Genomic DNA, 25,952 nt, shown 5'->3' on the forward strand with positions numbered 1-25,952 from the left:
CGCGGCGATGGATGGATCAATGGATGGGAAAAATTATATTTGTGACCACCTTAAAGTGTTCTTGACACTAATGGGTCACTGGGCGCCGTGGGCGATCCTTGGTCCAGGATTCCCCACTTTAGTGCTGCCATCGTGGCTCGGCGTACGAGAAATCGTTGCGCTTCCTCGTCCTGGCTGGCCAGCAAATGCTCCCACTGCGTCACACTCGGGTGGAATATTCTAGGCTCTAAGTCTGCCTTAGGGCAGGTTCATGTGACATGCTATAGTACAGATTTACCCTGGCGCCACGGAAATTCGTCTACATAGTGCGTAGGGAAAATCTTGTGTAGTTTGTGCAGGTGCGGGCAGGTACCTGTTTGTAGTCTGCGACAGTCTACCGCCTCCTCTTTGGTTAGCCATTTGTGTGGGGCTGGGTAGCGTTTCTGCAATCTGTCCCAGTACGTGGGGGTAACAGGGTCAAAGGTGCCCGTGCTTCAAACTGTTGAGTCCGCTCGGTTGACGTATCCTCGAGCTAACTCGCATGCTGCCAAGTTGCCCCTCATCGCCTCATGTCTCGGAACCCATACGATATTGCCACGTGCCGAACGCGCCGCGCGGCCTCCACGCTTAGTCTAAGACGACGACGAAGTGTTGGTTGGCTCCCGAGGAGCTCTGGCTCTGTGCTTTGGACCCTGGCTGTCTGATTAAAGCGCCTAGCCTTCTGTTCCCCCCCCCCCCCCCGACGTCTACCTGCACGGCTCCTCAGGTCGTGACACTGGTGGAGGTGCGACCGATGATCCCTTCTCCTGTGGAAGACTCGACGCGCCCGCCTCTTGTGACCACCCCTGTCCATCGTGCCAGCCGGAGGATCCGAGGCCTATCCCCCGAGGTCGTGACGGCGAACCCTCGTGCCGCTCGTGAAGGCGAACCCTCGACTTTCACTCCCCTCATGGCGACGCCACTGCCCGCCGTGACGATGACTGTACCTTCGACCAGCCCCACCTACCTGACCCTTCAGACCCCACGAACACCTAAGCCCTTTCACGGTGGCCAGTTCGAGGATGCCGAGGACTGGTTGGCACACTATGAACGGGTTGCGACCTTTAACGGCTGGGACGACACGACCAAGCTGCGTAACGTGTATTTCAGCCTCGAAGACTCTGCCCGCACGCGGTTTGAGAACCGTGAGGCTATCTTGTCTACGTGGCCGGACTTCCGACGTCAGCTCCTGACTACGTACGCCAACAGTGACCGCCGGGAGAGCGCGGAGCGCGCCCTGACGTCTCGAATTCAACTTCCAGGCGAGAGTGTTGCAATGTACGTAGAGGATGTGACGCGTCTTTGCCATCGCGCCGATCCAGCCATGAGTGAGGAAAAAAAGCTGCGGCACCTGATGCGCGGCGTAAAAGACCAGCTCTTTTCCGGTCTCGTACGGAACCCGCCCAACACCGTCGCGGAGTTTCTGGCCGACGCCGCCCACATAGAGAAATTGCTGCAGCAGAGGGCCAATCAGTACGCCCGGCAATTGCGTCCAGTGCCGTCGCTGTCCACGTTGGACCGGTTCGACCACGATCCCGGGATGAACCCGAGCTCCCTTCGCGAACTCATTCGTTCCGTGGTCCGCGAGGAGCTGCAGCACCTTCATGGAACATTCGCCCCTCGCATCGATTCCGTCACCAGCGTCATACGCGAGGAAGTTCAGCAGGCGCTCAGGGCACAAACCGCTGCGGTCGTGCCGGCGCCGGAACCGGCCCCATCCGTTCCCGCGCCGTACCCGACCCCTGTTCAGCCAGTCACGTACGCGGACGTCGTGCGCCGCCCAGCCCCATTTCCTGAGCCTTCCCCTTACTCCCCTCCAGTGGACGCGGTGCACGCTGCTCAACCGCTCCCTTACTGGGCTGATCGGCGCCAGCCACCGCGGAAGACTGATCTCTGGCGCACTCCGGATCAACGCCCGCTGTGCTACCACTGTGGTGAAGCCGGCCATCTCTACAGGCGGTGTCCGTATCGCGAAATGGGTCTGCGCGGATTTGCTCTTGACAGTCCCCGTCCACGACCCGGAGAGCACCCTCAGGACATCGCCGAGTACGTCAACCGCCAGCGTAGTTCCCTGCCTCCTCCCCGCCGCCCGTCTCCGCGCCGCGAGTCGCGCTCGCCTTCTCCACGCCGGTCTTCGCCTTCTGGGTCCCGTTATGCCTCAGAACAACGTGGTTCCTCGATCCCACATCGGGAAAACTAGCTCCGGCGACCTTTGGAGGCGAGGCCGCCGAACGCCGATCCGACGCAAAGCTTCCACCGCCGCACCGACCGACTCGCCCCGACGTAGAACGCCGCATCGCCGCACAGTTTTCCCCGACTCTCCACCCGAATCGCCCCGACGTCGCAACCCCAGTCGTCGACCAGCTTCCGCCGCCGCACCGACTGAGTCCCTCCTCACAACCATCGACAGGCCGCGCTGAAGGCCGGATCTCCTTGGACATCCCTGTTCTCGTCGACACTAAGAAGGTCAGCGCGTTGGTTGATACGGGCGCAGATTACTCCATCCTTAGCGGACGGCTTGCGACGACCCTGAAAAAAGTGACGACACCGTGGAAAGGCCCCGACATACGTACGGCGGGGGGACATGTTGTCGCACCACTAGGTATGTGTACGGCCCGTGTTACGGTTCGCGGCTGCACCTTCGTCGCCACTTTTCTTGTTCTGCGCGAATGTTCTCGCGATGTCATCCTTGGCATCGACTTTCTTCGTGAGCACGGTGCTATAATAGACCTCCCGAATCGCTTGGTGACGTTTTCCACCAAATTGGCCACAGCAGAGCCGGCGCACCAGGGTTCTCAGTCCGCCCTGCGAGTCGCCGAGGATAACGTTACGGTGCCTCCACGTGCCAGTATTCTCGCTAGAGTTACCTGTGATGAACCACATCGGGGACTCCGGGTTGTCGAGCCTAATGTCTCTCTCGTACTCACTAAGGGGATTGCGGTGGCACGAGGCCTTAGCTGCCTGCATGACGGTTGGACAGAGGTCCTTATTACCAACTTTTGCAATGAGCATCGACATCTATTCCGTGGCACCGTCATCGCTTACGTCGACCATGTCCAGGAAGTGGCCGAATGTTTTGCTTGCGAGGAGGACACCACTGGAGGTGACGCAGAAGCGCTCGACGACGTCAACGTAAATCCGGGCCTTTCATCCGCTGAAAAGAGGCAACTCCAGGACCTCTTGCGGGAGTTTCGTGCGTGTTTCACGTCGTCGTTTAGGGTGCAACAAACGTCGATAGTTAAACACCGCATCATCACGCCTGAAGGAGCCCGACCCATCCATCAGCAGCCCTATCGTGTGTCCCCTCGGGAGCGAGATGCTATACAAACACAGGTCAAAGAGATGCTCACGGACGGCGTCATCCAACCGTCAAGTAGCCCGTGGTCGTCTCCTGTCGTCCTGGTGAAGAAGAAAGACGGAACACTGCGATTCTGCGTCGACTATAGGAAACTTAACAGTGTGACAAAGAAAGACGTGTATCCGCTGCCCCGTATCGATGACTCCCTCGACCGTCTTCGCCAAGCCAAGTACTTCTCTTCGGTAGACCTCAGGAGCGGTTATTCGCAGATAGAAGTCGATGAGAGGGACCGTGAGAAAACCGCCTTCATCACACCGGACGGGCTCTACGAATTTCGCGTCCTCCCCTTCGGGCTCTGCTGCGCTCCTGCCACTTTCCAAAGAATGATGGACACCGTCCTCACAAGTCTGAAGTGGCAGATATGTCTTGTTTATCTTGACGATGTCATTATTTTTTCCGCAACATTCACGGAACATCTGCACCGTCTCAGAACTGTCCTCGAAGCCGTTCGTTCCGCCAACCTCTCCCTCAAACCCCAAAAATGTCCCTTTGGATTCACCGAATTAAAGTTTCTCGGGCACGTCATTATTGCTGATGGAATCCGAGCTGACCCAGAGAAGCTTGCTGCCGTTGCTGCCTTTCCGGTCCCCGTTCACAAAAAAGCAGTCCGACGTTTCTTGGGCCTGTGCTCCTATTATCGTCGCTTCATTAGAAACTTCGCCCAGCTTGCCAGCCCTCTGACGCTCCTAACCCGGGATGATACATCATTTTCCTGGGGCAACGAACAGCAGACTGCCTTCAACGAATTACGACGCCGACTCCAATCGCTGCCAATCCTAGCACATTTCGACGAAGATGCCGCCACGGCGGTACATACTGATGCGAGCAACGTCGGTCTTGGCGCCGGTCTCGTCCAGCGGCAAGGCGGTGTCGACAAAGTAATTGCCTATGCCAGCCGGGCACTGTCGCGCGCTGAGTTGAACTACTCTACCACCGAAAAAGAATGCTTAGCCGTAGTCTGGGCAGCAGCTAAGTTCCGCCCATATCTGTATGGCAGACCGTTTTGTGTCGTCACCGACCACCATTCGCTGTGCTGGCTAAAAAATTTAAAGGACCCTTGCGGCCGCCTCACCCGTTGGGCATTACGCCTGCAGGAATTCGCGCTCCCGTCGAACCTCCTCCACAAGACACCATCGACGACGACAGCTTCCTTGGAGCCGTCAGCACGTCTGAGCTCGTCTCCAGACAGCGTGCCGACGCCGAGCTGCGTCAGCTCATAGAACATCTCGAAGGTGGGCACCCTGAGATACCACGGTACCTAGCTCGTGGGATATCATCGTTTTGTCTCCGGAGCGGGGTGCTTTATAAAAAGAACTCTACTTCCAGTCCGACAACTTACCTGCTCGTCATACCGTCTGATTTACGGGATGAAGTTCTCCTGGCCTGCCATGATGAACCAACTTCCGGCCACCTTGGTGTTACCCGCACCTTGTCCCGAATCCGGCAGAACTATTACTGGCCCCAGCTCACGTCAAGCGTCCAGCGTTATGTCCGGACATGCCGGCAATGTCAGCGGCGGAAGAAACCGACGCTCAAGCCTCCCGGGCTGCTTCAGTGCATCGAGCCGCCACAAAAACCATTGGACAAAGTCGGCATGGACCTTTTGGGGCCATTTCCTCTTTCGTCGTCCGGCCACAAGTGGGTCGAAGTCGCCACCTACTACTTGACCCGTTACGCTGAAACGAAGGCCCTTGCGCGAGGTACTGCCGCCGAAGTTGCCCACTTCTTTATGCACGAAATCGTGCTTAGACACGGCGCCCCATCGATCATCATTACTGACCGAGGCAAGGTGTTTCAAGCCCGGCTCTTAGGTGACGTCTTAACGCTTAGCCACACAGCTCATCGACCCACAACAGCGTACCATCCCCAAACCAATGGTCTAACGGAACGGCTCAACAAAACATTAGCGGACATGATCTCGATGTACGTTGACGTTGAACATAAAACGTGGGATGAGATCTCGCCGTACGTCACCTTCGCATATAATACAGCGACGCAGGAAACCACCCAGTTTACCCCGTTCCGTCTCGTCTATGGCAGGGAGGTCCGCATGAGGTTGGATGCGATGCTCCCGTACGGCGATGAAGAGATAACCCCTGAAGCAGGCAACTTCGTGGAAAACGCAGAGCAAGCCCGTCAGCTGGCCCGCTTGAACATCAAGGACCAGCAATCCGTCGATGCTCGACACTATAACCTTCGGCACAGGGACGTGCACTACGAGCCGGGTGACAAGGTATGGGTGTGGGCACTCTTGCGCCGCAAGGGGTTGTGCGAAAAACTTATCAATCGGTATTTTGGCCCGTACAAAGTCCTGCGCCGCCTGAACAGCCTCAACTACGAAGTTGTCCCCGATGGAACTGTGGTCGCCGGCCGTCAGCATCAACGGCCTGAAGTCGTCCATGTAGTGCGCCTAAAACCGTACTCTTCGCGTGACTGAGCGCTGTGTGCACGCTGTGTGTCGCCCCTTTACCTCCTTACCCCACGTGTGAACTTGACTCTCCTCAACTCTCAACTAGCGCCGGATGTATAGTTCACCTCACCCCTATTTTTCGTTTGTTTTCCCCTTCTTCTCTCCCTGTGCATGGCCCATTCCACACCGAGGCGGTGTTTGCTTTCGCGGGGGGGAATAGTGCCACGTGCCGAAAGCGCCGCGCGGCCTCCACGCTTAGTCTAAGACGACGACGAAGTGTTGGTTGGCTCCCGAGGCGCTCTGGCTCTGTGCTTTGGGCCCTGGCTGTCTGATTAAAGCGCCTAGCCTTCTGTTCCCCCCGACGTCTACCTGCACGGCTCCTCGGGTCGTGACAATATAATGTTTAGTGTTTATGTGTCTTCTCGTCGTATGTAGAATATGATTGGCGATGCTGTCGATCCTGTCTCTTGTGTAGTTTCTGCATGCTTGTTTGAAGTCCGTAAATATAGTGAGGTTTTCCTGTTGCGTCGCCGTGCGATATTGCCAGAGCAATGGCGGCCTCTTCAGCTGCCTCTGCCTGTTCATTTCAGCCGCCTGGTTACTCCTTTAACTGCTTAGTTTATTACAACGGTGACCGTTCTGCGTTGGTAACGGTACTTTGCTGCGAGTTGAGTTAAGTTGGGGTTTTGAATGCTACAGTTGGAATTAGCCTTGCTTATTCTGCCAGCAATTGCTCCAACACAGCGTCACTTCTATGTTAATAATGTCCTAAAACCTGTAGGATCTGCCCCGCTGTGCGCACAGTCACTTATAATAGCATATATCCCACTCCCGCAATCACCATCTATGCACACATTCACTCCACAGTCCACTCCGGAAGTCCCCATCTATGCACATATTCCGTCACAGTAGAACACCCTCCATTGTACTGCGACAATCCATACACACATTCACTCACAGTATAAAACAGTCCACTCCAGAAGGCACCATCTACGCACACATGCAATCACAGTAGACCATAGTCCGTTCCCGCTGCCACTATTTAGAAAAAAGTTCAGTGTCCTGCAGGAAAGTTAAAATAAGGCGTGCACCCTCCATTCTGCATGTCTTGTTTTCACTCGGGTAGTCAACGTCCTGAACTGTACTGTGAAGGGCTCCATTCTTCTTGAAGGAAGCGAACATCGCATACCTTTCCGCGTTGTACTCTGGGCAGTACATAATACAATGTTCGATATCCCCGCACACACCACATAAAGTACATAGCAGAGACGATGCCATGGCCGTATCATGCATCCAGGCAGGATTGCGAGCAGAGGCCGTGCGAACTCGATGTAGTAGAATGGCCTGGGATCTTCACAGTCCTTTGGTCACACATGGCTTGTCGGACGCACTCCACAGGGTACTGAAATGATCGAGCACAGTTTTCCTGTAGAGAGTTCTTAAATGTTGAGGTACTTTTTTGATGGATTCCTTGACAGAGCTTTATGGGGCAGACTGTTTGCCACCTCAGTGCCTCTGACTCCAATGTGAGAGGGCACCCATTGGAAATATAGAGTAAGGCCTCTGCTGTGCAGATTCTGCACCAAGCATAGAGAGATTAAAGACAGGGCATCAGTAGAGAATCTGTGCACTAACCTCTGAAGGGCAGATTTTGAATCAGTTAGGATGACAAACAGGTTGAGCCGGAGAGGACCCTAACTTCTGTAAAGCCGCCTCAATAGCAACACTTTCAGCCGTTGTGGAGATACGACCGCAGTAAAACGTACAGACCACTTACAGTCCAAAGAACGAATCTTAACATATGGCCCTCTATGCCCATGCTTTGCAAACTGTTCAGAATTGAGCTCTGAAGCATGTTGTCATAAGCTTTTGCAACGTCAAGAAAAATGGCCAAGGTGGAAACACCGAAAGCTCTCTGCTGTTCAATGTGACTCACCAAATCTAAGGCGCTAGCTTGGGCACTAAGACCTCGGCGGAATCCTGTCATTCATGTCGGCAGTGCCTTGCCGTCCTCAAGCCACCACGAGAAGCGTTCATTTACCAGCTTCTCCATCAACTTAGCTACATAGGAGGTCAGTGACACAGGGCGATACGAGGCAAGGTCTTTCATGTCTTTGCCAGGCTTCAGTACTGGAACTACGTGTGCCACCTTCCATGACGGAGGAACATCGCCAGTCTCCCAAACTCGACTGATGAAAGTGAGGAGCTCCTTTCTGAGTTGCAAGGGCAGATTATTCAGCATTTGATTGGTGATGCCGTCGGGACCTGGTGAACCCCGGTGCCGCAGGCCACTGAGCGCAGTCTGAAGCTCACGAAACGTGAACGGTACTTTGCTGCGTCCGTGTAGACTACGCTGGGATTGTCGCAGAATTCCCTGCTGAGTGCTCTGACTCTTGCTTGTTGTCTTTCATGGTGCATATTGGGGTCCATGTGTCTAGGTATGGGTCTTACCCGTATGTTGTTTTTTCTTCATTACTAATCTGTTCCCTGTATTTTTGTATGCCCAGGGGTAGCACTGATTTCTCCTTTAGGTGTCTTTCCGTTCTGGTTTGAGTGAGTCTGTCTGGTTGCGCACTACGTTGCGCTTCTCGTAGTTCCTCGAAGCTTTTTGATACACCCAGTGCCATTAGCTTTTCGGTTGGTGTTGACATTGGAATTTTGAGCGCCGTTTTGTACTCTTTGCGTAGTACTGTGTCGATATGTAGTCTCTTGATTGTTTAGTTCGTGGTAGGGGAGACTGTACGTTACACTCCTCGTGACGAGGCTGTTTGAGTTTTAGGGTGCCCTGTTCTCTCATCGCCTTCTTTTTACTGCTGACTGTTCGCACCATTCTGGCCACTTGCTCTCTTGTATTCTTAAGAAAAATCGATGGTTTTGTTACATCGTGTTTTGCACTCACCCGCATTCCAAGCACTCTGACTTCCGCTTTCTCATGTATTATCTCGTTTCCGAGTTTCAGGGTGATTTGGGAGTCCTATTTCTGTGTGCCTTTTCTATTCTTACATATTCTGATTTTTCCGCTGAGCACGATAGTTCTCCGGCCCTGGTGTATTGTTCAGTGTTGTCGATCGCTCTTTGTAGCCGCTCTTCTTTTGCTGCTAGGGCAGTCTGTGGTTGTCCACATTGTTATGTCATCTGCATACATTGCGCAGCTGATGTTTTCTGTTTCGCCGAGTACTTTCGTGAGTCCTATCATCGCTACGTTGAATAGTACCGGTGATATGACTGAGCCTTGCGGCGTGCCCTTGTTTAGCACCGTGAAGCTCTCAGATCTTGTGTTTCCGATGCCTATCGTAGCCTTTAGTTCCGTCAAGATAACTTTGACATATCGGAAGTCTGTGTTTCCGCAGTTTATGTTATTGATACCTTCCATGGTGGCCGCATGTCCCACGTTATCGAAGACTCCCATTATGTCGAGCGCTAGTACTGTGGTCTCCACTTGGCATTTCGGTGAGGACTTCCTCCTCTATTTCCTCTATTTGTAGGAGTACGACTTGCGTGGACAGTCCCCTTTTGAAGCCAAACATGGCATCAGGGTAATATCCCTTGTCCTCTATGTAGTTTGTGATCCTTTCATTGCCCACTTTCTCGTATATCTTCCCTAGGCAGGAGGTTAGGGAGATTGGTCTAAGGTTTTCGATTTCGAGTCTTTTGCCCGGCTTGGGTGTCATAATCACCTCTGCATGTTTCCACTCCGCCAGCACGATTTCTTTTTCCCAGATTTCGTTTAGGTACTTGGTAAGTTCGGCGATGGGCGTGTCTCCCATGTTTATAATGGTAGCGTTATATATTCTGTCCTTTCCGGCTGCCGTATTCTTTTTTGCTCCCGCATGGCTGCCCTTACTTCATCCTCGGTGATTAGCCAATCCATTTCGGGGTTGTCTTCTGCTCTGTATTCTTGGTCTTGCTTTGGGTGCGTGGTTCTGCAGTAGCATTTCTCCCTCAGTGCCTGTGTTAGTTGGTCTTCTGATCCGGGGAAGATGTGGTTTAGTATTTTCATGGACTTGCCACTTTCCGTTTTGGTTTTTTTTTAGAGGGGGGAGGGGGTCTATCAAGGCTCTTAGTTCGGGGCATGCCTAGTGTTCCTCTTAGTGTTTCCGTGAACTGTTGCCAGTTTTGCGTGCCGATGTCTGCGTGCTCTGATGACTTCTTGGTTAGTTCGGCGATCTTCAGCTTGAGTTTCCTGTTGTGTTGAATTGCTGCCTCCATCTCCTGATGAGGCTTCTTCGTGCTTCCCACAGGTGAGGAAGGTCGCCGTCTACGTCTGGGTTTTGTTCCGTGCGAGCTATTATCTTAGTGTATTTTTGTCTGGCCTTCATAAGCTTCGTACACCACTCTTCTATGTTGGTTATCGGTTTTGTGGTTTCGTCGCTGTAGTTCCGGAAGGCTTCCCTGTCTGTGATTTCTGCAGTCCATAGATATCTCTTCATTTCTCCTGCGGCGATTTCTAAACTAAGGATGAAGTGGTCGCTCCCTAGGGCTTTCAGTGTATTTTCCCATCGGATATTCTCGATTTTTTTTAGAAGGCTAGGTCAGGTGTGGCGTCTTTGCCGACGTTGTTTCCTATCCTCGTCGTAGCTATGGTGTCGCTAGATAGCTCCATGCAGTATTTCTCTGGTTCTTTTTGCTATGCTTTTATTTTGGCATCGAGTTTTTGGCACCCCCAACCGGGTTTTCCCGCATTAAGCTCTCCTAGGATCAACAGTGGGTTCTGCCCTGCCATATGGCTGGCTTTTTTGAACAGCTCGTTTATTATGAGGTGTTTTTGTTTCGGTGGGCTGTACACGTTTATGTTGAAAGCACTGTCACCCACTCTCTTCAAATGGTGGGAGAGCCTGTGTACATATGGCATAACTTCAAACTTCCTACTCTTTTGGTCACCTGGTGTGATATGACGTAACAGAAGCTCTTGTTTTTCTTTTAGCCGTTTCTTTCTAAGGGCATCTGCAACTGCCACAAGAACATCGGCAGGGAAGCCTGCTTCTTTAAATCTCTCGACCTGAATGTCAAAACTTCTTCCCACTCCGTGAGGGCATGACTATATAAGTGCTGACCTAAAACATGTAGCTGCTATGCCTCGCTTTATGAGCTTCGAATGGGAAGAGTCGTAAGGCAGAAGCGCTTTTTTGGATCGAGGTTCGTAAGCCCAGCAAATTTACCCACCAGTATTAAAATACAGGTGAATATCTAAAAACTGAATGGAATCATGAGCCGGTAGTTCAATGGAGAAGTTCAATGAATTCATGATTCATTTGAAACGACTTAGGATCGAGTCTGCTACCAAAACCAAGTCATCTCTAGGAGAAAGTTTGAGGACAAGAAAATCATCGACATATCTAAAAATACGCACAATGTGCTCGTCACTCAACTGAGCCTGAAGCAATCGTCCAAACTTACCCAGAAAAATTTCGCAAAGCACAGGGGCGACACTTGACCCAAAACAAATTTCACGTTTCTGAATGTAGAAATGCTGTCTATGGCTAACAATCGTGGAATTTAGGTACATAGACAGGAGTTTCAAAAAAGAATCAATGCTGACACCACAAGAATTCTGAAAGGACACCGGTCCCGCCTCTTCAATGCACTCCCTCACCGCAATAAACAGTTCGTCGTGCGGCACCGAGTAAAAAAGTTCCTCAATGTCCACAGAAAAAAGCCGAATTAGCACCGCACAAATCACCCCGCAGGATGTCAACTATCGCAGCCGAGCTGGCGACTTTGAAAAGGTCCACAGTAAGCCTGCTCAAGTGACCCTGGAGGAACTTGGTTAGTCGAGCTTGCCAGCTGTGTCTCTCTGTGATGATGGCTCTGAAGGGACAGTCCGGCTTGTGCGTTTTTGCGTTGAAAAAACTTTCAAAGCATTGCCCTTGCAGTTTCTCACTTCCCTCTCCAGCTTGTCCAGCTTACAGTCTTGCAGCAACTTCAACGCTCTGGTCCTAGCCTTAGCCGGCTTAAGAAGCGAGCGCCTGAAGTTCTCAATAGTGTTGGCCGCCTTTGCTTCATACATCTCACGAGGAAGAACGACAAAGCCTCTATCCTTATCTGCGAGCACCAAAGCCAACTTTGAATCACGAAAGTGCCCAACAACACACTTCACCTTTGTGATGCTCTTTTTTCCCAGCTTGTACGCCTTGTCAACTGTGTCGACAGCCTCAGAAATGCAATGTGCTCTCTCCTCACGGCTCGCCTTGTCGGCAATGCTTTGAACTGAAGCAAGGATTTCATGCTTGGGAACAGTTACCTCAAGGTAACTAGTAATAACAAGGTAATAGTAGCAACCGTCCTGTCTTCGCCCTTCTACGTCCCGTCCATATTGTCACTGAGAAACGGTTGGCGTAAGCAGGGCTGGTTTTCTTGCTTTAATTAGACGCGCAAGACGTTGGAACGCGCAAGGCAGCAGGCAGCACGAGAGATGAAGAAGACGAAGCATCTAGCCCCGAGATGGCTCAAGGCTTGATAGTTGCCAGGAAATGCAGTTTAGCCGCTGTATGGCGCCACTAGAGTAGTTAGTAGCGTAGCATTGCTCCCCCTCTCTGAAGACACCGACTCGGTGTGGTAGCAATTGCAGGCAGGACCACAAGAGTAGTCGCACCTGTCTGGCGTGTAGTGTAGACACGCGCGAGGGGCTAGCGGGCGTGGTACGGCTTCATCCGAGCGACGTGGACAACTTCGGAGGTCGGCCGTCTAGAAGAGCGAACTGTTCCTTGGGGGAGAACTTCGTAGGTAACGACTGAGCTGGCGGAGCACCTCGTAGGGGCCAAAGTATCTGCGTAGAAGCTTCTCAGAGCGTCCCCTCATGCGGATTGGGCTCCACACCCAGACTTGTTCGCCGGGCAGGTAACGCACATTTCGGTGGTGGAGGTTGTATCGCTGAGCGTCGTGAACTTGCTGGTGCCGGATGAGCTGTCGAGCGAGTTGGCGGGCGGCCTCAGCGTAACGAACAAATTGGGCAGCACCCATAACAGAGGGGGTAGCGCTAGCTGGAAGCAGCACTGCATCCAACATGGTTGTGGCTTCGCGACCATGTACTAAACGAAATGGAGTGAAGCGTGTCGTTTCCTGGACCGCAGTATTATAAGCAAAGGTGACGTAAGGGGTACGGCGTCCCAGTTCCGGTGGTCCGCGTCGACATACATAGAAATCATGTCGGCGATCGTCTTGTTGAGCCGTTCGGTGAGGCCGTTCGTTTGAGGGTGGTAAGCGGTTGTTTTGCGGTGACTGGTGCCGCTTAGGCGCATAACCTCCTGCGTAAGGGCCGAGGTGAGCGCTGTTCCCCTGTCAGTTAAAACGATGGTGGGTGCACCGTGACGAAGCACAATGTTTTGAATGAAAAGGTTCGCAATTTCGTCAGCAGTACCACGGGGAAGAGCTTTAGGCTCACAGTATCGGCTGAGGTAGTCGGTGGCGACCACAATGTAGCGGTTGCCCAGCGAGGACTCCGGAAATGGGCCGAGTATGTCCATGCCAACTTGGTGGAAGGGAACCTGAGGCGGATCAATAGGCTGGGATAGGCCGGCTGGCTTAGTCGGCGTCGTCTTGCGACGCTGGCACTCGCGGCAAGTTCTTACGTAACGTTTCACAACTGCAGCAACCCTTGGGCAGTAGTATTTTTGCCGTATTCGTGCCAAAGTTCGACAAAAGCCCAGGTGACCAGAAGATGGGCCATCATGGCTCGCCTGCAGGACTTCGTCGCGAAGGGCTGTAGGCACGACGAGTAGATAGACAGCTTCTCTTGGACTGTAGTTTTTTTTATACAGGACGCCGTCACGTAAACAGAACGACGACAGCCCGCGCGAAAAGATTCGCGGGGGAGACTGAGCGCTTCCTTCTAGATACTCAATGAGGGGTCGTAGTTCGCTGTCGTCCCTTTAGTGTTGAATGAGGATGGACGTGGAGATGGCACCAAGAAAAACAGATTCATCGTCGGGGTCAGCTCGGTTGTTCTCGATAGGAGCACGAGACAAACAGTGGGCATCCCTGTGCTTCTTACCAGACTTATAGACGGTGGTGACATCGAATTCCTGAAGTCGAAGGCTCTAGCGTGCAAGCCGTCCCGAGGGATCTTTGAGGTTCGTCAGCCAACACAACGAGTGGTGGTTGCTGACGACCCTGAAAGGGCGGCCATATAGGTACGGGCGAAATTTTGTTCCTGCCCACACAATGGCCAGCCATTCTTTTTCGGTGGTGGAATAGTTCGCCTCAGATCGTGACAATGTGCGGCTCGCGTATGCGATTACGCGTTCGAGACCATCCTGCCTCTGCACAAGGACCTCACCGAGGCCGATGTTGCTGGCGTCTGTGTGTAGTTCAGCGTCGGCTGACTCGTCGATGTGTCCAAGGATGGGCGTACTTTAGAGACGAGTGCGGAGGTCTACGTTTTTGTTTATAATATGTCTGACCAACTGACCCTTCAGTATACTCTGTTAAGAGGATTCTATTACGAAATGCTGATGGCATAAAAAAGTCGGAAGAAATAATAGCGACATTTTCTCGGTGATCTGCCCGATAGTTCCTCCAGTTCAGAAGGCGTAATTAAGCATGTCGGGTCCTGATCCCAGGTCTGTGTTTGCTAGCTTATGCATGCCGGTCGAAATCCGATGAAGGGAACCATGTAAAAGCATATGCGAAATTCAAGAAAAGTTCAGTGCTTCGTGTCCTCAGTGTAATTTGTTTCTGTTTTTTTAACATTTTCAGCTGGACCTAAATACATAAAGCTGCGTCGTCAACGAACGTTCCCAGCTACCATTGTCAGTGATAGTGACCAGAGCTCATCAGCCGCAGAAGAATGCTGTTCTGAGAGCGCTGACAGTGATGTGAGCGAAGAGCACCAAGATGCAAGGGAGAGTGGAGCACGAACAGCAGACGTGTTTTGTACGTCCGCAACTGAGCTCGTGAAACAAGTACAGGACCTTCAGAATAAGAACTCGATTTTGAGGGAACGATGCTCCCTGACTAAAAAAACTTGAAAGAAAAATTAGAACTACAAAACGCCTTCTGAAAGAGATGTCTACTTTACACTTCAAATTTCAGCTTCTTGAACGAAGATCAAAAAGTCGCCCTGCAGAAGCAAAACAGAAAGGGCTGTTCACGGAGCCAAGCGACAGTAAAGAAGGCTTTGCAGCTGATGTTTGCTTGTGGCTCTACAGGATACGATGTTCTGCTTGAGCAAGGCAATCCGCTACCGTCAAGGAGAACACTCTGCAGAAGGCTACAGCATCATCCATTTCAACCGGGCGTGCTCACTGAAATATTTGGAATAATGAAGACCAAGGTTCCCATGATGGCCGATATTGAAAAAGACTGCATATTGTTCCTGGACGAAATGGAGATCAGAAAAGGGCTAGAGCTCGATCGCAGTTCTGATGTTGTTTTTTCTTGGAATGACGACTCTGACGGAGTCTGATCATGTTCTTGTTTTCATGGTTGGAGGCATGAACAGCCGTTGGAAGCAAGTAATAGCTTATCATTTTACAGGTGCTTACGTTTGTGGTGACACGTTGAAAGATTTTGTGTTTCATCTCATATGACTCTGCTCGGAATCTCTCTTCGCGTACTCTGTGTGACCTGTGACATGGGTGCCTCCAACCGAGCTATGTGGAGGTCTTTGTCTGTCGAGCTCACGTAACTCGGTGACTGTGTGCAGTGATCCCCACCCTTGGGATGCAAGAGAGCTTTACTTTACGCCCGACCCTGCTCATGTACTTAAGAATATTAGAGGACATCTTGCGAGGAAGGATGTCATGCATCTTTGTAAAAAGATTGTGTCAAAATTTATTTTGCCGAGCACTGAAATTTTGATAGGACACGTTGAGAATTTGATTGAGCATCAGCACGACGAACAGCTCAAGGTTGCTTCGAACCTCGGTGAAATTCATTTTTTATATGGTCACTTCACAAAAATGAAGGTTGGAATCGCTGCGCAGCTATTCAGAGAAGCCCCTGCAGGAATTAGGTAGATCAAGGAGCGTAACCATCGGAAGCTGAAACCACTGCTTGGTTTTTTAACTTTCATTCAAGTGGTACACGATAAGGACAGCTCGCCATCCGTTGGTCGCCTTAAGCATGATTGACAAAGAAAAGTATGAGCGAGCAGTTTCAGTTTTGAACCTTGCGTCAGAAGTTGTCTCGGAACTCAGCATTGGCGCGCGAAAAGTCTGGAAGCCCTGCCAGTCAGGCGTAATCCTGTCGACAGATGTCGTGCTGAAGCTACACCTTTACCTCCTGAAAGTCTGCGGGTACAAATTTGTCCTGACTGGCAGGCTTGTCCAAGACTGCTTGGAGAATTCATTTTCCGTAATCCGGATGCGGGCGCCTGTGCCCAGCTCATATGATCTAAAAAATGCCCTTAAAATTGCGTCAGTGAGCCAGTTTCTAAATGTTTCAAGAAAATCTGGCTACGAAATTGACGACAGTGATTATCTGGTTGATTTTCTCTCTCCAGAAACACAGCATGCGAGGCAGTGCGAATCTGACGAAAATGAGGAAGTCATTGATGTCGATCTGCACTCAGTGTCTTCTATCGAGGGTGACAGAGTTTCTCATTTAGCAGGATTCTTAGTTAGGCCAATTTTGTCTACTGTGGAACATTGCTTGGTCTGCAAGCGCATGCTGAACGCGGAAGAGCCCGGAGAACAGCACAAACTCGTTCAGCTGAAATAGTCTGTACAAGGTGGGAAAAATTTAACTTACGCAAGCCAAGAAGTTCTGAAAATTGTTGAGCAGTGCGAAAGGGCATTTAATTTTTTTTCTGAAACTAGGGATATTAGCCGTGTCAAAAAGCTAATGAAGACACTAAGACAGTTTATTATCAGTAGTGTTGCCCTCCCACAAGTTTCGTGCACACAGTACTCAGAAATTTTCCAGACACTTGTTGACCTTTTATGTCCCTTAGGCTTCGTATTTTCGCACGATGGCTGCACACACCTGACCTTCCTGATCGGTCCTATGGAAGCAAAACAGCAACAGGCGCAGGCCTTCAGTGAATACAAGTTGCCTTTTGTTTTAGAACGAAGAGCGGAATGTGTACATTCAGTATCATGTATATTGTAAATAAATTTATTATTCTTTGCGGTTCTGATATTTACGTGCTGTGTTTCACTCAGCAACACCGACTCCTATGGTCTGTGCATTTGATGTCCGCCGTATTCCGATGGTGGAAAGTGTGGAGGCTTGGAGTAGCGACACACAAAACATATCCTGTAATTTGGTTTTGTTGAAGTGGACGGCTGGTCTTTACGAGCTGGCATTGCCTTGAACCTTCCCAAAAATGAAGTCAAAATTTCGTGGCGAATAAGCAGTGGTTATGGCTATCACGCCCTTGTGCAAAGTGAATCATACACACATACAAGTTAATTGTAGACTACGAATTAAAACCACGCAGTAGCAGATTCAACAAAGGTGACCGTATCACACATTTCTTGAAAGCTAGACAAATGATAAAATAATGTGAGTCAATTTTGTGCTACTATTAAACACCGAGACTCCTACACTGTTCACTGGTCTGTTTCAACAACGCCCCAAACACGACGTGAGCAGTGTATGTCAAAGTCTTACGACAGTTGTTATGCTTTCATATATTTATCTCTTGTATGCTGCCACTTCTTTCTCGCAATAGCAACAGAGGAGCAAGTTAATGCCAAAACATTCTCGAAACTGTCGTTGACAGGAAAGCTTGATATTCTCATTAGAACTGCCCGTGTGGCTGTGTTTAGCGATTATGAAACTCCCGCTCTAAATAAGCAATTCTGACTACTGGAAAAGCAATCGGGATATAGAGTATCCGGGTGTACAGATAGCGCTGGAAATGTTACAACTGCTGTGAGAATGTAACGAATGTTCGCAAGGTGCCGAATTTCTCAGCAGATGAGCTGCAAAACATGACATATCTTAGCTTAACTAACTCTGATTCACTGTTTGAAACATCTCTGGTACCACCCTTTCTTGTTAGAACACCAGGTTTCCGGATTTTCACGCGGTAGTGGCAGTTTTGTCTTCCGAACGGCCCGCCGCCGCATTGCGCTCTATGCAGCTGAACGGGAGAGTGTGACCCGACATGTTGCCATCGCGGGAAGTATCCTCACCCTGAAAGCGGAGGCCAGCGGGCATCGAGGTACCCTAGGTTTCGCCGGCGCGCCGCGCCGCCGGCAGCAGCAGCTGCTTCGCACCACGTGGTTGGTCACGTGGCCAACCACGTTACGAACCATGTGATCAGCCATGGCGCCGCGCCGCCGGCAGCTGCTCCACACCACGTGGCCAGCCACAGGGTGGCGGCGCCGCCACTCTGAAGGCTAGAAATGCTACCGTAATGTAGCTATCGCTACTAAAAACTATCGCGCGATACCGAAAAAATACAGAGATACCGACCTCAAAGCACTATTAATCATACTTCCTATTCCTTCGCAGCTGTAAGCGTTTCTTTTGTTCAGACACCACGACAGATCATAGAAGGAAAAGTTTGCTTGTTATACGGTGTTTAACTTCCCAAGGAGACTCAGGCAATGAGGGACGCCGTAGCGGAGGGCCCCGGATATTGCGACCCCCTGCGGTTCTTTGTGTGAGCACTGACACCGCACAGTACACAGGCCTCTAACATTCCGCCTCCAGAGCCACCGCGGCGGGTTAGAAGTAGTGGCAACACCGAAAAAATAAAACGTAGAACGGCAAAGAGGAGCAGTGTTAAAAATATGCGGATAAAGCAGTAATAAAACATGGCAGCGCCAATGCAGCTTAACAGACGGATTTAATATATACTTATTTAGAGTAAGGTAAACCTCCCAGGTTGCATAGACTGTTCTTCAAAATGGAAAAGACTACAAGTTCGCTAGCACGCCGGAGCCGCATTCAGAAGAGAGCCTCCTGTTGCGTTCTGGCCGAGCATAGCGTAGTACAGGTGTTCCGTGAGAATGTAATGGTTGTAATCCGACGCGCATTGCTTGGCAAAGTTATCCGCGTACAAATTCATCGCCAGCACGCAAGGTCCCCTGTAACTCGAGGAATTCGTTGGTCCGCGCAGGTGTCTAAGGTCGGCCCGTTCCCTAAGTGTGTCAGAAGAGCAGGTCGTGAGGTACACAACGGGACGGTTCGTCGAGTTCCCTTGGCCGTTAAATGCGAAATGCGACACGCCGGAGGACATTGTGGAGCTGTCATTCCTACAGAAGCCCCGAAGCCTACAAGCAGTGTATAAACGTGCTGTGTATATACGGTGTCCAGTGGTTATGGCACTCGTTCTCAAATCCATATCACCATGACTTGCCAGGGGCGACAAGTCCTCCACAACGCACAGCTGGTCAAGAGCTGCCCGCGGCGCATTTAGCGCGTACCGCCGCATTTCCTGTTGGAACCTGCCGGTCAAACGAGAGCAGAAACCAGGTGATACAGCCGGGCCATACGGATACACAAGCTCTCTTCCAATAAAGAAGTAATCCACGACGAGAGCGACTCTGTTCACTACGGCTTCGTAGACAAGTTCGGGTCTCAACATAACTGAAACAATATGGTTCATGCCATTACGGTTGAAGGATTGTCGAAGTCTGTTTAAGAGGAGCGCAAGCACATCAGGGTCGTTCGTGGAACCGCAGCCTGCCCTCGGCTTCTTCCAGTCAACAGTTACTCCGTTTAAGCGATAACGACTCATTGCGTCAGTTATGCTTAGCATCAAGCGGTTCATGGTAGCACTGTCCCGACCCAGCCTCGAAAAATGCGGCGCATCATTTTCGAAGCCGCCCAAGGCCAAAAGTATCTTGATTCCTGGAAATCCAAGCCTGTCTGTAATGTTCCGCAGCTGGTATAGGCCTTGCCGGCGGTCAAATCTGGGCAGTCGGCTCGTCACCAGTCCATTGTCGATTCCCACCGACCAGTAGATGACGTAAGAGCAGAGGGAAAACGGCAATGTTTCGAACAAGAAGTGCCACCGGGTGCTGCTTCTCATCACATCCTTGTTGTCGTAGGCGCAGAAAAAGGGCATGGTGTTCAGATTTGAGGCCGAGCCGTTGTAGTGAGGGCCTATTTGTAATATTGCAGGGGGTGAGTTGACGACGGGTGTTTGCAGACATATGCTTGGCACCCCGCTCCAGGCGTCGGTGGAGGTCTGTGGTGACGTCGGGAGGTACGTTGTCGCGTTAGATGATGACACTGGAACCGTTGTTGAAGGTGATGTCACCGTTGTTGATGGCGAAAGAGACGTTGGCACCCGCGAGGATGGCACTATAAGCGTTGGCGCAAGTGTGGTCGCTGAAGAAGGGTAGCTTGGCATCGTAAACGCTGACGGTGGAAGGGATGGTGAAGAGTGGCTTGGAATCGTAAATGTTGTCGCCGGAAATGAAGCTGTGGGACTTGTCATGCTAAATGTTGGCGCTGGTACTGTCTGCGAGGGATATGTTGGCAACGTGTGCATTTGTCCACCCCCTGGCGGGATGGCTACATGGACGAGGTAAGGGACCAGCAGCAGCCACGAAGCAAACACGAGCGGGAAGCATACAGCTGCGCACAGCACCCAGGCTTGCATGCACAAGCGTTCGTCCTGAGCGGTCTCTTCATTGCGGTCCTGAAACCGGAGCTCTGGAGATGTCGCTGTTTCTTCTGGACTGGGATGGGGAACCAGGGGCGGCTGCATTATGACCACAATGTCCGGATCCTCTGGTGATGCTCCAGGGTGCAGTCTAGCCGCCGGCACTCTGGCAATCGGGTACACGGGGACGTGAGCGCCGAGGTCGTCAAGTCTCGGTGGCGAGGCGTCGGTTCTTGAAGGCGGCTGGGAAGCCATTCTGGTCAGTGAGGACAGTCGCAGGTATCAGTGGTCGCGTTAGCAGTCTTTTCTGGCGAAACAATGGAACAGTCGCCGGCTCTTCCTACTTCTTTTTTGTTCCCCACCATTCTCGCGCGGAAGGATTTTCTGCTCCTTTTTTTTATTTTTCTCTTTGCTCTGTTTCAATACTCCTTTATCCTGATCTATTTTAGACAAATATTTGTCTCTCTCATAACATGCGCATTAGTATGCATTATTTAAGCTCTCTATTTGTGAAGAGTTTTGCAGCTGTCAAATTCTCAGCCAGTCCCCTATAATATTGTAGCACCCTCTCTTGGGCGGCGCCGACAACCCGGCTAGCGCGCGCCACCCTACGAAGAGAATAAAGACGGCACCTGGTCGTGGCTCGTGCAGCCACGGCTGGCAGTTCTGTTCTAGTGTCGGCTCGTAGCAGTGGTCTCGTTTCCTTCGCTCCTGAGGCATTAAGCCTACATTGGTGACCAAGGACGAGCAATGACCGATCCCGCAACATCCACGCAGCAGGATTCGCGTCCGCAGGGCGTCTCGTCGCTGCAGGTTCGCCTTCCACCTTTCTGGCCCCAGAACCCGCATGTTTGGTTCCACCAGGTTGAGGCGCAATTTTGCCTAGCCCGCATCACGTCGGAGACGACGCGCTACTACCATGTTGCCTCAAGCCTGCCTCCTGACGTTGCCGGTGAGCTCTCCGACGTTCTCTCCGCCCCCATGGGTGCTACACCATATCAGCACCTGAAAACTAAGGTGCTGGAGAGATTTATGCCGTCGGACCGCACCCGCCTACAGCAGCTCCTTACCGGGGAAGACCTTGGCGACCGGCTTCCCTCCCAGCTTCTGCGCCGCATGCAACAGCTTCTCGGGGAGCGCGGCATCCCCAACCACTCAGCGTTGCTTCGAGAGCTTTTCCTCCAACGCCTTCCCCAGCCCATCTGCCTCGTCCTTGCGGCGGCCGGTGACGTCACCCTCGACCGCCTGGCTGAGCTCGCAGATAACGTTCATGAGGCCACCTCCCCGTCCGTCACTGCTGTTTTGCCGCCAAGAGACCCAGCGATTTCGCGCCTTGAGGCCCGCCTCGAGGAGCTTGCCGCCTCAGTCACCGCACTCCGGAGCCGACCTCTGGAGACCCGTCCGTCTCGTCTTGATCATCGCGCTCTTTGGCGCTCACGTCAAGCTCGGAGTCCCAGCCCTACATCTCTCTGCTGGTACCACAGGCGTTTTCGCCTGTGGTGTACCACGAAGTGTACGGTGTACCACGAAGTGTACACCGCCCTGTTCGTGGCCGGGAAACGCCCGCCGGGATCACTAACGGCGGCGTGTGGTTCCTCCAGTCATTCGAGCCGCCTGTTCATGGTCACTGACAAGTTCTCCGGAACCCGGTTTCTTATCGACACGGGCGCGGAAATCAGCGTGGTTCCACCGACTAAGGCAGATCGTTCCAAGCCATCAGGACTGTCGCTCCGTGCTGCCAACGCCTCGTCTATACCCACGTATGGGCTGCGATCTCTCACCCTCGACTTCGGCCTACGCCGCACTTTTCGATGGGTCTTAGTCATCGCAGACGTGGTTCGCCCGATCATCGGCTCAGACTTCCTCTCCTACTTCGACTTAGACGTCAGTGTGCGGCATCGTCGCCTTACCGACGGTCTGACTCAACTCTCCATCTCGGAAGTCTCGTCCGACCTTGCTCCCATGGGCATTCGCACGCTGATACCTTCCTCTCAGTTCGAAAAAGTGTTGGCGGATTTCCCGGAGCTTACTAAGCCATGCAACATCACTCAGGCGCCTAAACATACTGTGACACACCACATCGTCACCCGGGGTCCACCCGCAGCTGCTCGACCGGGCCGCTTGTTTGGAGACCGTCTAGCTATCGCCAAACGTGAGTTTGACCACATGCTGCAGCTCGGCATTATACGCCCGTCGTCCAGCGCGTGGGCGTCTCCGCTGCATCTTGTGCCCAAGCGTTATCCCGGTGACTGGCGTCCCTGCGGTGACAATCGGGCGTTGAATGCCAACACTGTCCACGACAGCTATCCGCTGTTCCACATCCAGGACTTTACATCGCGCCTCGCCGGCTGCGCCATTTTTAGCAAAGTTGACCTGGTTAAGGCGTATCACCAAATTCCCATTGAACCCGCCGACATACCTAAGACCGCCATCACGACGCCCTTTGGTTTGTTTGAGTACGTCCGGATGCCTTTTGGACTACGCACTTCGGCTCAAACCTTCCAGCGGTTCAGGGCTGAGGTCACGCGGGGCCTACCGAGTGTATTCGCGTACCTTGACGATGTCCTCATCGCCAGCCCTACACCTCATGGTCATGAGCAAGACCTACGTGCTTTGTTCAAGCGTCTACAGCACTACGGCCTGGTTTTGAATGCCTACAAGTGTGTTTTCGGTGCTTCTGAGTTCGAGTTTTTGGGTCATCACATATCCTCAGTGGGTATCCGCCCTCTCGCGTCCCACGTCCAGACAATCGAGAATTTTCCCCTGCCCACAACCCTGCGCCTCCTGCGACAATTCCTGGGGCTGGTGAATTCCTCCCGCCGCTTTATCCCGCACTGTGCAGAGCTACTTCGCCCGCTCACCGACCTCCTCCGGTCAACCGCTGGCCCGTCCTCCGCAATCTCTTGGTCATCAGAAGCCCAGGCCGCATTTACTGCCGCGAAGCAAGCAGTCGCTAACGCCGTGCTTCTAGTCCATCCGCGCAACGACGCCCCTACGAGATTGATGGTGGATGCCTCCAGCGTGGCCATCGGAGCCGTCTTACAGCAGTACATTAAACAGCAGTACATTAACTCCGAGTGGAGACCATTGTCTTTTTACTCTCGGAAGCTACTTCCTGCTGAGACCCGCTACAGCGTCTTCGGTCAAGAGCTCCTAGCCATCTACTCCGCTATCCAGCACTTTCGGCATTTTGTAGAAGGATGCAAGTTTCACGTGCTAACCGATCAGAAACCGCTGGCATATGTATTCCGGACCAACTCATCGAAGTACGTGCCACGTGAACTCCGTCAGCTCGCTTATATCTCTGAGTTTACTAGCGACATCCGGCATGTGCAAGGTGCAGCCAACACCGCCGCTGACGCCCTCTCTCGTATATTCGCGGTAGACGCTCCATCTTCCACCCTCGACTGGGCCGCATTCTCTTCTGCCCAGCAGAATGACGATGCGCTCACCGCTTTTCGAGCGAACCCTCGTTCTCTCCGATTACGGCTTGTGCCCCATCCTTGCTCGCCTGAGCCCTTGTGGTGCGATGTTTCAACGGACTTTCCTCGCCCTTTTGTTCCGGCTTCACTACGTCGCCCTATCTTCCATTCTCTCCATGACATATGCCATCCAGGCATTCGGGCTACTCAGCGCCTTCTCACCCAGTGCTATGTTTGGCCGGAATCAACGCTGATGTGCGTGCTTGGACGCGCCGGTGCCTACCCTGTCAGTCGACCAAGATCTGTCGACATACCAAGACACCTTCCCAAGCCTTTCTACCCCCTGGCCGTCGTTTCGACCATGTTCATCTCGACATCGTGGGCCCTCTACCCATCTCTCGAGGCTACCGCTATATCTTGACCATAGTCGACCGCTTCACTCGCTGGCCGGAGGCAGTCCCCATTCCTGACATCACCGCAGAGACTGTTTCGCGCGCCTTCATTTCTGCGTGGGTATCTCGATTTGGTTATCCTGGCACTGTGACAACCGACCGTGGGCGCCAGTTTGAGTCCTCCCTGTTTGCTTCCCTTAATAATATTCTCGGCGCCAGGCATCGCCGTACCACTGCATATCACCCGTGTGCTAACGGCATGGTGGAACGCCTTCACCGCCAATTGAAGGCCGCCCTCGCTGCCCGCCTCAATTGCGCCTCCTGGGTCGACTCCTTGCCCCTTGTGCTGCTTGGTCTAAGGGCCGTCATCCCAGAAGACTTACAGTGCTCAGCTGCAGAGCTCGTGTATGGAAGTGTTTTGCGTCTTCCAGGCTACCTGTTTACATCCCAGCAGCTTCCAGCCCAGCCCCAAGAATTCCTCCAACGCCTGCTGGACTGCGTTAAACCTCCGGCCTACTCCCCCACGTCCGTCCCGCCACCTTACCATTTTTGTTCACCCCGACCTGGCCACTTCGACCCACGTTTTTGTGCGCCGCGACGCTGTCCGAGCTCCACTCACACCGGCTTACGACGGACCTTTCCGCGTTCCCCGCCGCACCCCGAAAACCGCCACCATCCTCCAAAACGGCCGCGAAGAGACCGTCAGTCTAGACCGCTTTAAACCGGCTTACATGGAGACCGCCCTGGAACGACTCCCAGCGCCGCCTGACCTAGTGCTCGAGTGCCATCGCCGGCCCTCCGTCCGTTTCGACTTCCAGTCTAGGCGAGGGGCCCTGTAGCACCCTCTCTTGGGCGGCGCCGACAACCCGGCTAGCGCGCGCCACCCTGCGAAGAGAATAAAGACGGCACCCGGTCGTGGCTCGTGCAGCCACGGCTGGCAGTTCTGTTCTGGTGCCGGCTCGTAGCAGTGGTCTCGTTTCCTTCGCTCCTGAGGCGTTAAGCCTACAATATAAATGAGGTGCCCTAAGTATGAATCCTTGAATGCTAACTTGCAACTCTGCGCTTAGCGCCGCCCCCTCCTCCTACACACCCCCGCCTCAAAACCAGTGCAATCCAAAAGCAGCACAATGAGCCGCCAACACCCACACCGGCACTCATCATTATAATCATCAGCATGACTGTAGTGTCACCTGGGCGGCCGCAAGAAGTGGCTGCAGACTCGGAATGACATAACGAATGACGTTTTATTCAGGCGGGGTGGGTTTATATGGGGGGGAGGGGGGAATCATGTGACAATACAAAGCCAATAACAAGTACAAATCTACATAAACAAGCATGTACTTAACGAAACCGAAACTAAAACAGAGCCGCCGCGGTGGCTGAGTGGTTATGGCGCTCCGCTGCTGGCCCGAAAGACGCGGGTTCGATCCCGGCCGCGGCGGTCGAATTTCGATGGAGGCGAAATTCTATAGACCCGTGTACTGTGCGATGTTAGTGCACGTTAAAGAACCCTGGGTGGTCCAAATCTTCGGAGTCCTTCACTACGGCGTCCCTCATAGCCTGAGTCGCTTTGGGACGTTAAACCTCCATAAACCAAAGCAAACCGAAACACAGGACACAACGTACTCCCTTCTTTCGGAAAAAAAGCAAAGGTGGAAAGTTTAGAATATGAAGCTGTATTCCGTCTTCGCCTGGCACCCAGTTCGTCGGCGGCGCGCCGACTGCCTTCCCTCTCTCTGTCCCCCCGTGCGATCGGCGGTGCCCGCGCCACGTTTTCAGTGTGCTGGCTTGGCGCTTAATTGACGCATTTGTTTGACATTTTTTCTCTTCCGTGGATTTAGCGCTG

General features: G+C 52.5%; 1 protein-coding gene across 1 annotated transcript; it reads left to right on the forward strand.

Annotated features, from left to right (window-relative positions):
- Positions 1 to 928: 928 nt before the first annotated feature.
- Positions 929 to 25,334, forward strand: LOC144119896 (uncharacterized). Its single transcript, XM_077652406.1, has 3 exons — positions 929 to 1,025; positions 2,429 to 3,211; positions 25,174 to 25,334. Exons 1-3 carry the CDS (start codon positions 929 to 931, stop codon positions 25,332 to 25,334), a joined length of 1,041 nt encoding a protein of 346 aa, XP_077508532.1.
- Positions 25,335 to 25,952: the final 618 nt, after the last annotated feature.

The sequence above is a fragment of the Amblyomma americanum genome, chromosome 2, assembly GCF_052857255.1.
Source record: "Amblyomma americanum isolate KBUSLIRL-KWMA chromosome 2, ASM5285725v1, whole genome shotgun sequence".
NCBI lineage: Eukaryota > Metazoa > Arthropoda > Arachnida > Ixodida > Ixodidae > Amblyomma > Amblyomma americanum.

Bases quoted from the DNA above. Each gene is read 5' to 3' on its own strand.
- LOC144119896 (XM_077652406.1), top strand. From the start codon at position 929: ATGGCGACGCCACTGCCCGCCGTGACGATGACTGTACCTTCGACCAGC. The intron at 1,026-2,428 runs GTGGCCAGTTCG...AACCATCGACAG, and splicing joins AACACCTAAGCCCTTTCACG to GCCGCGCTGAAGGCCGGATC. The intron at 3,212-25,173 runs GTGCGTGTTTCA...CTCTGCGCTTAG, and splicing joins GGACCTCTTGCGGGAGTTTC to CGCCGCCCCCTCCTCCTACA.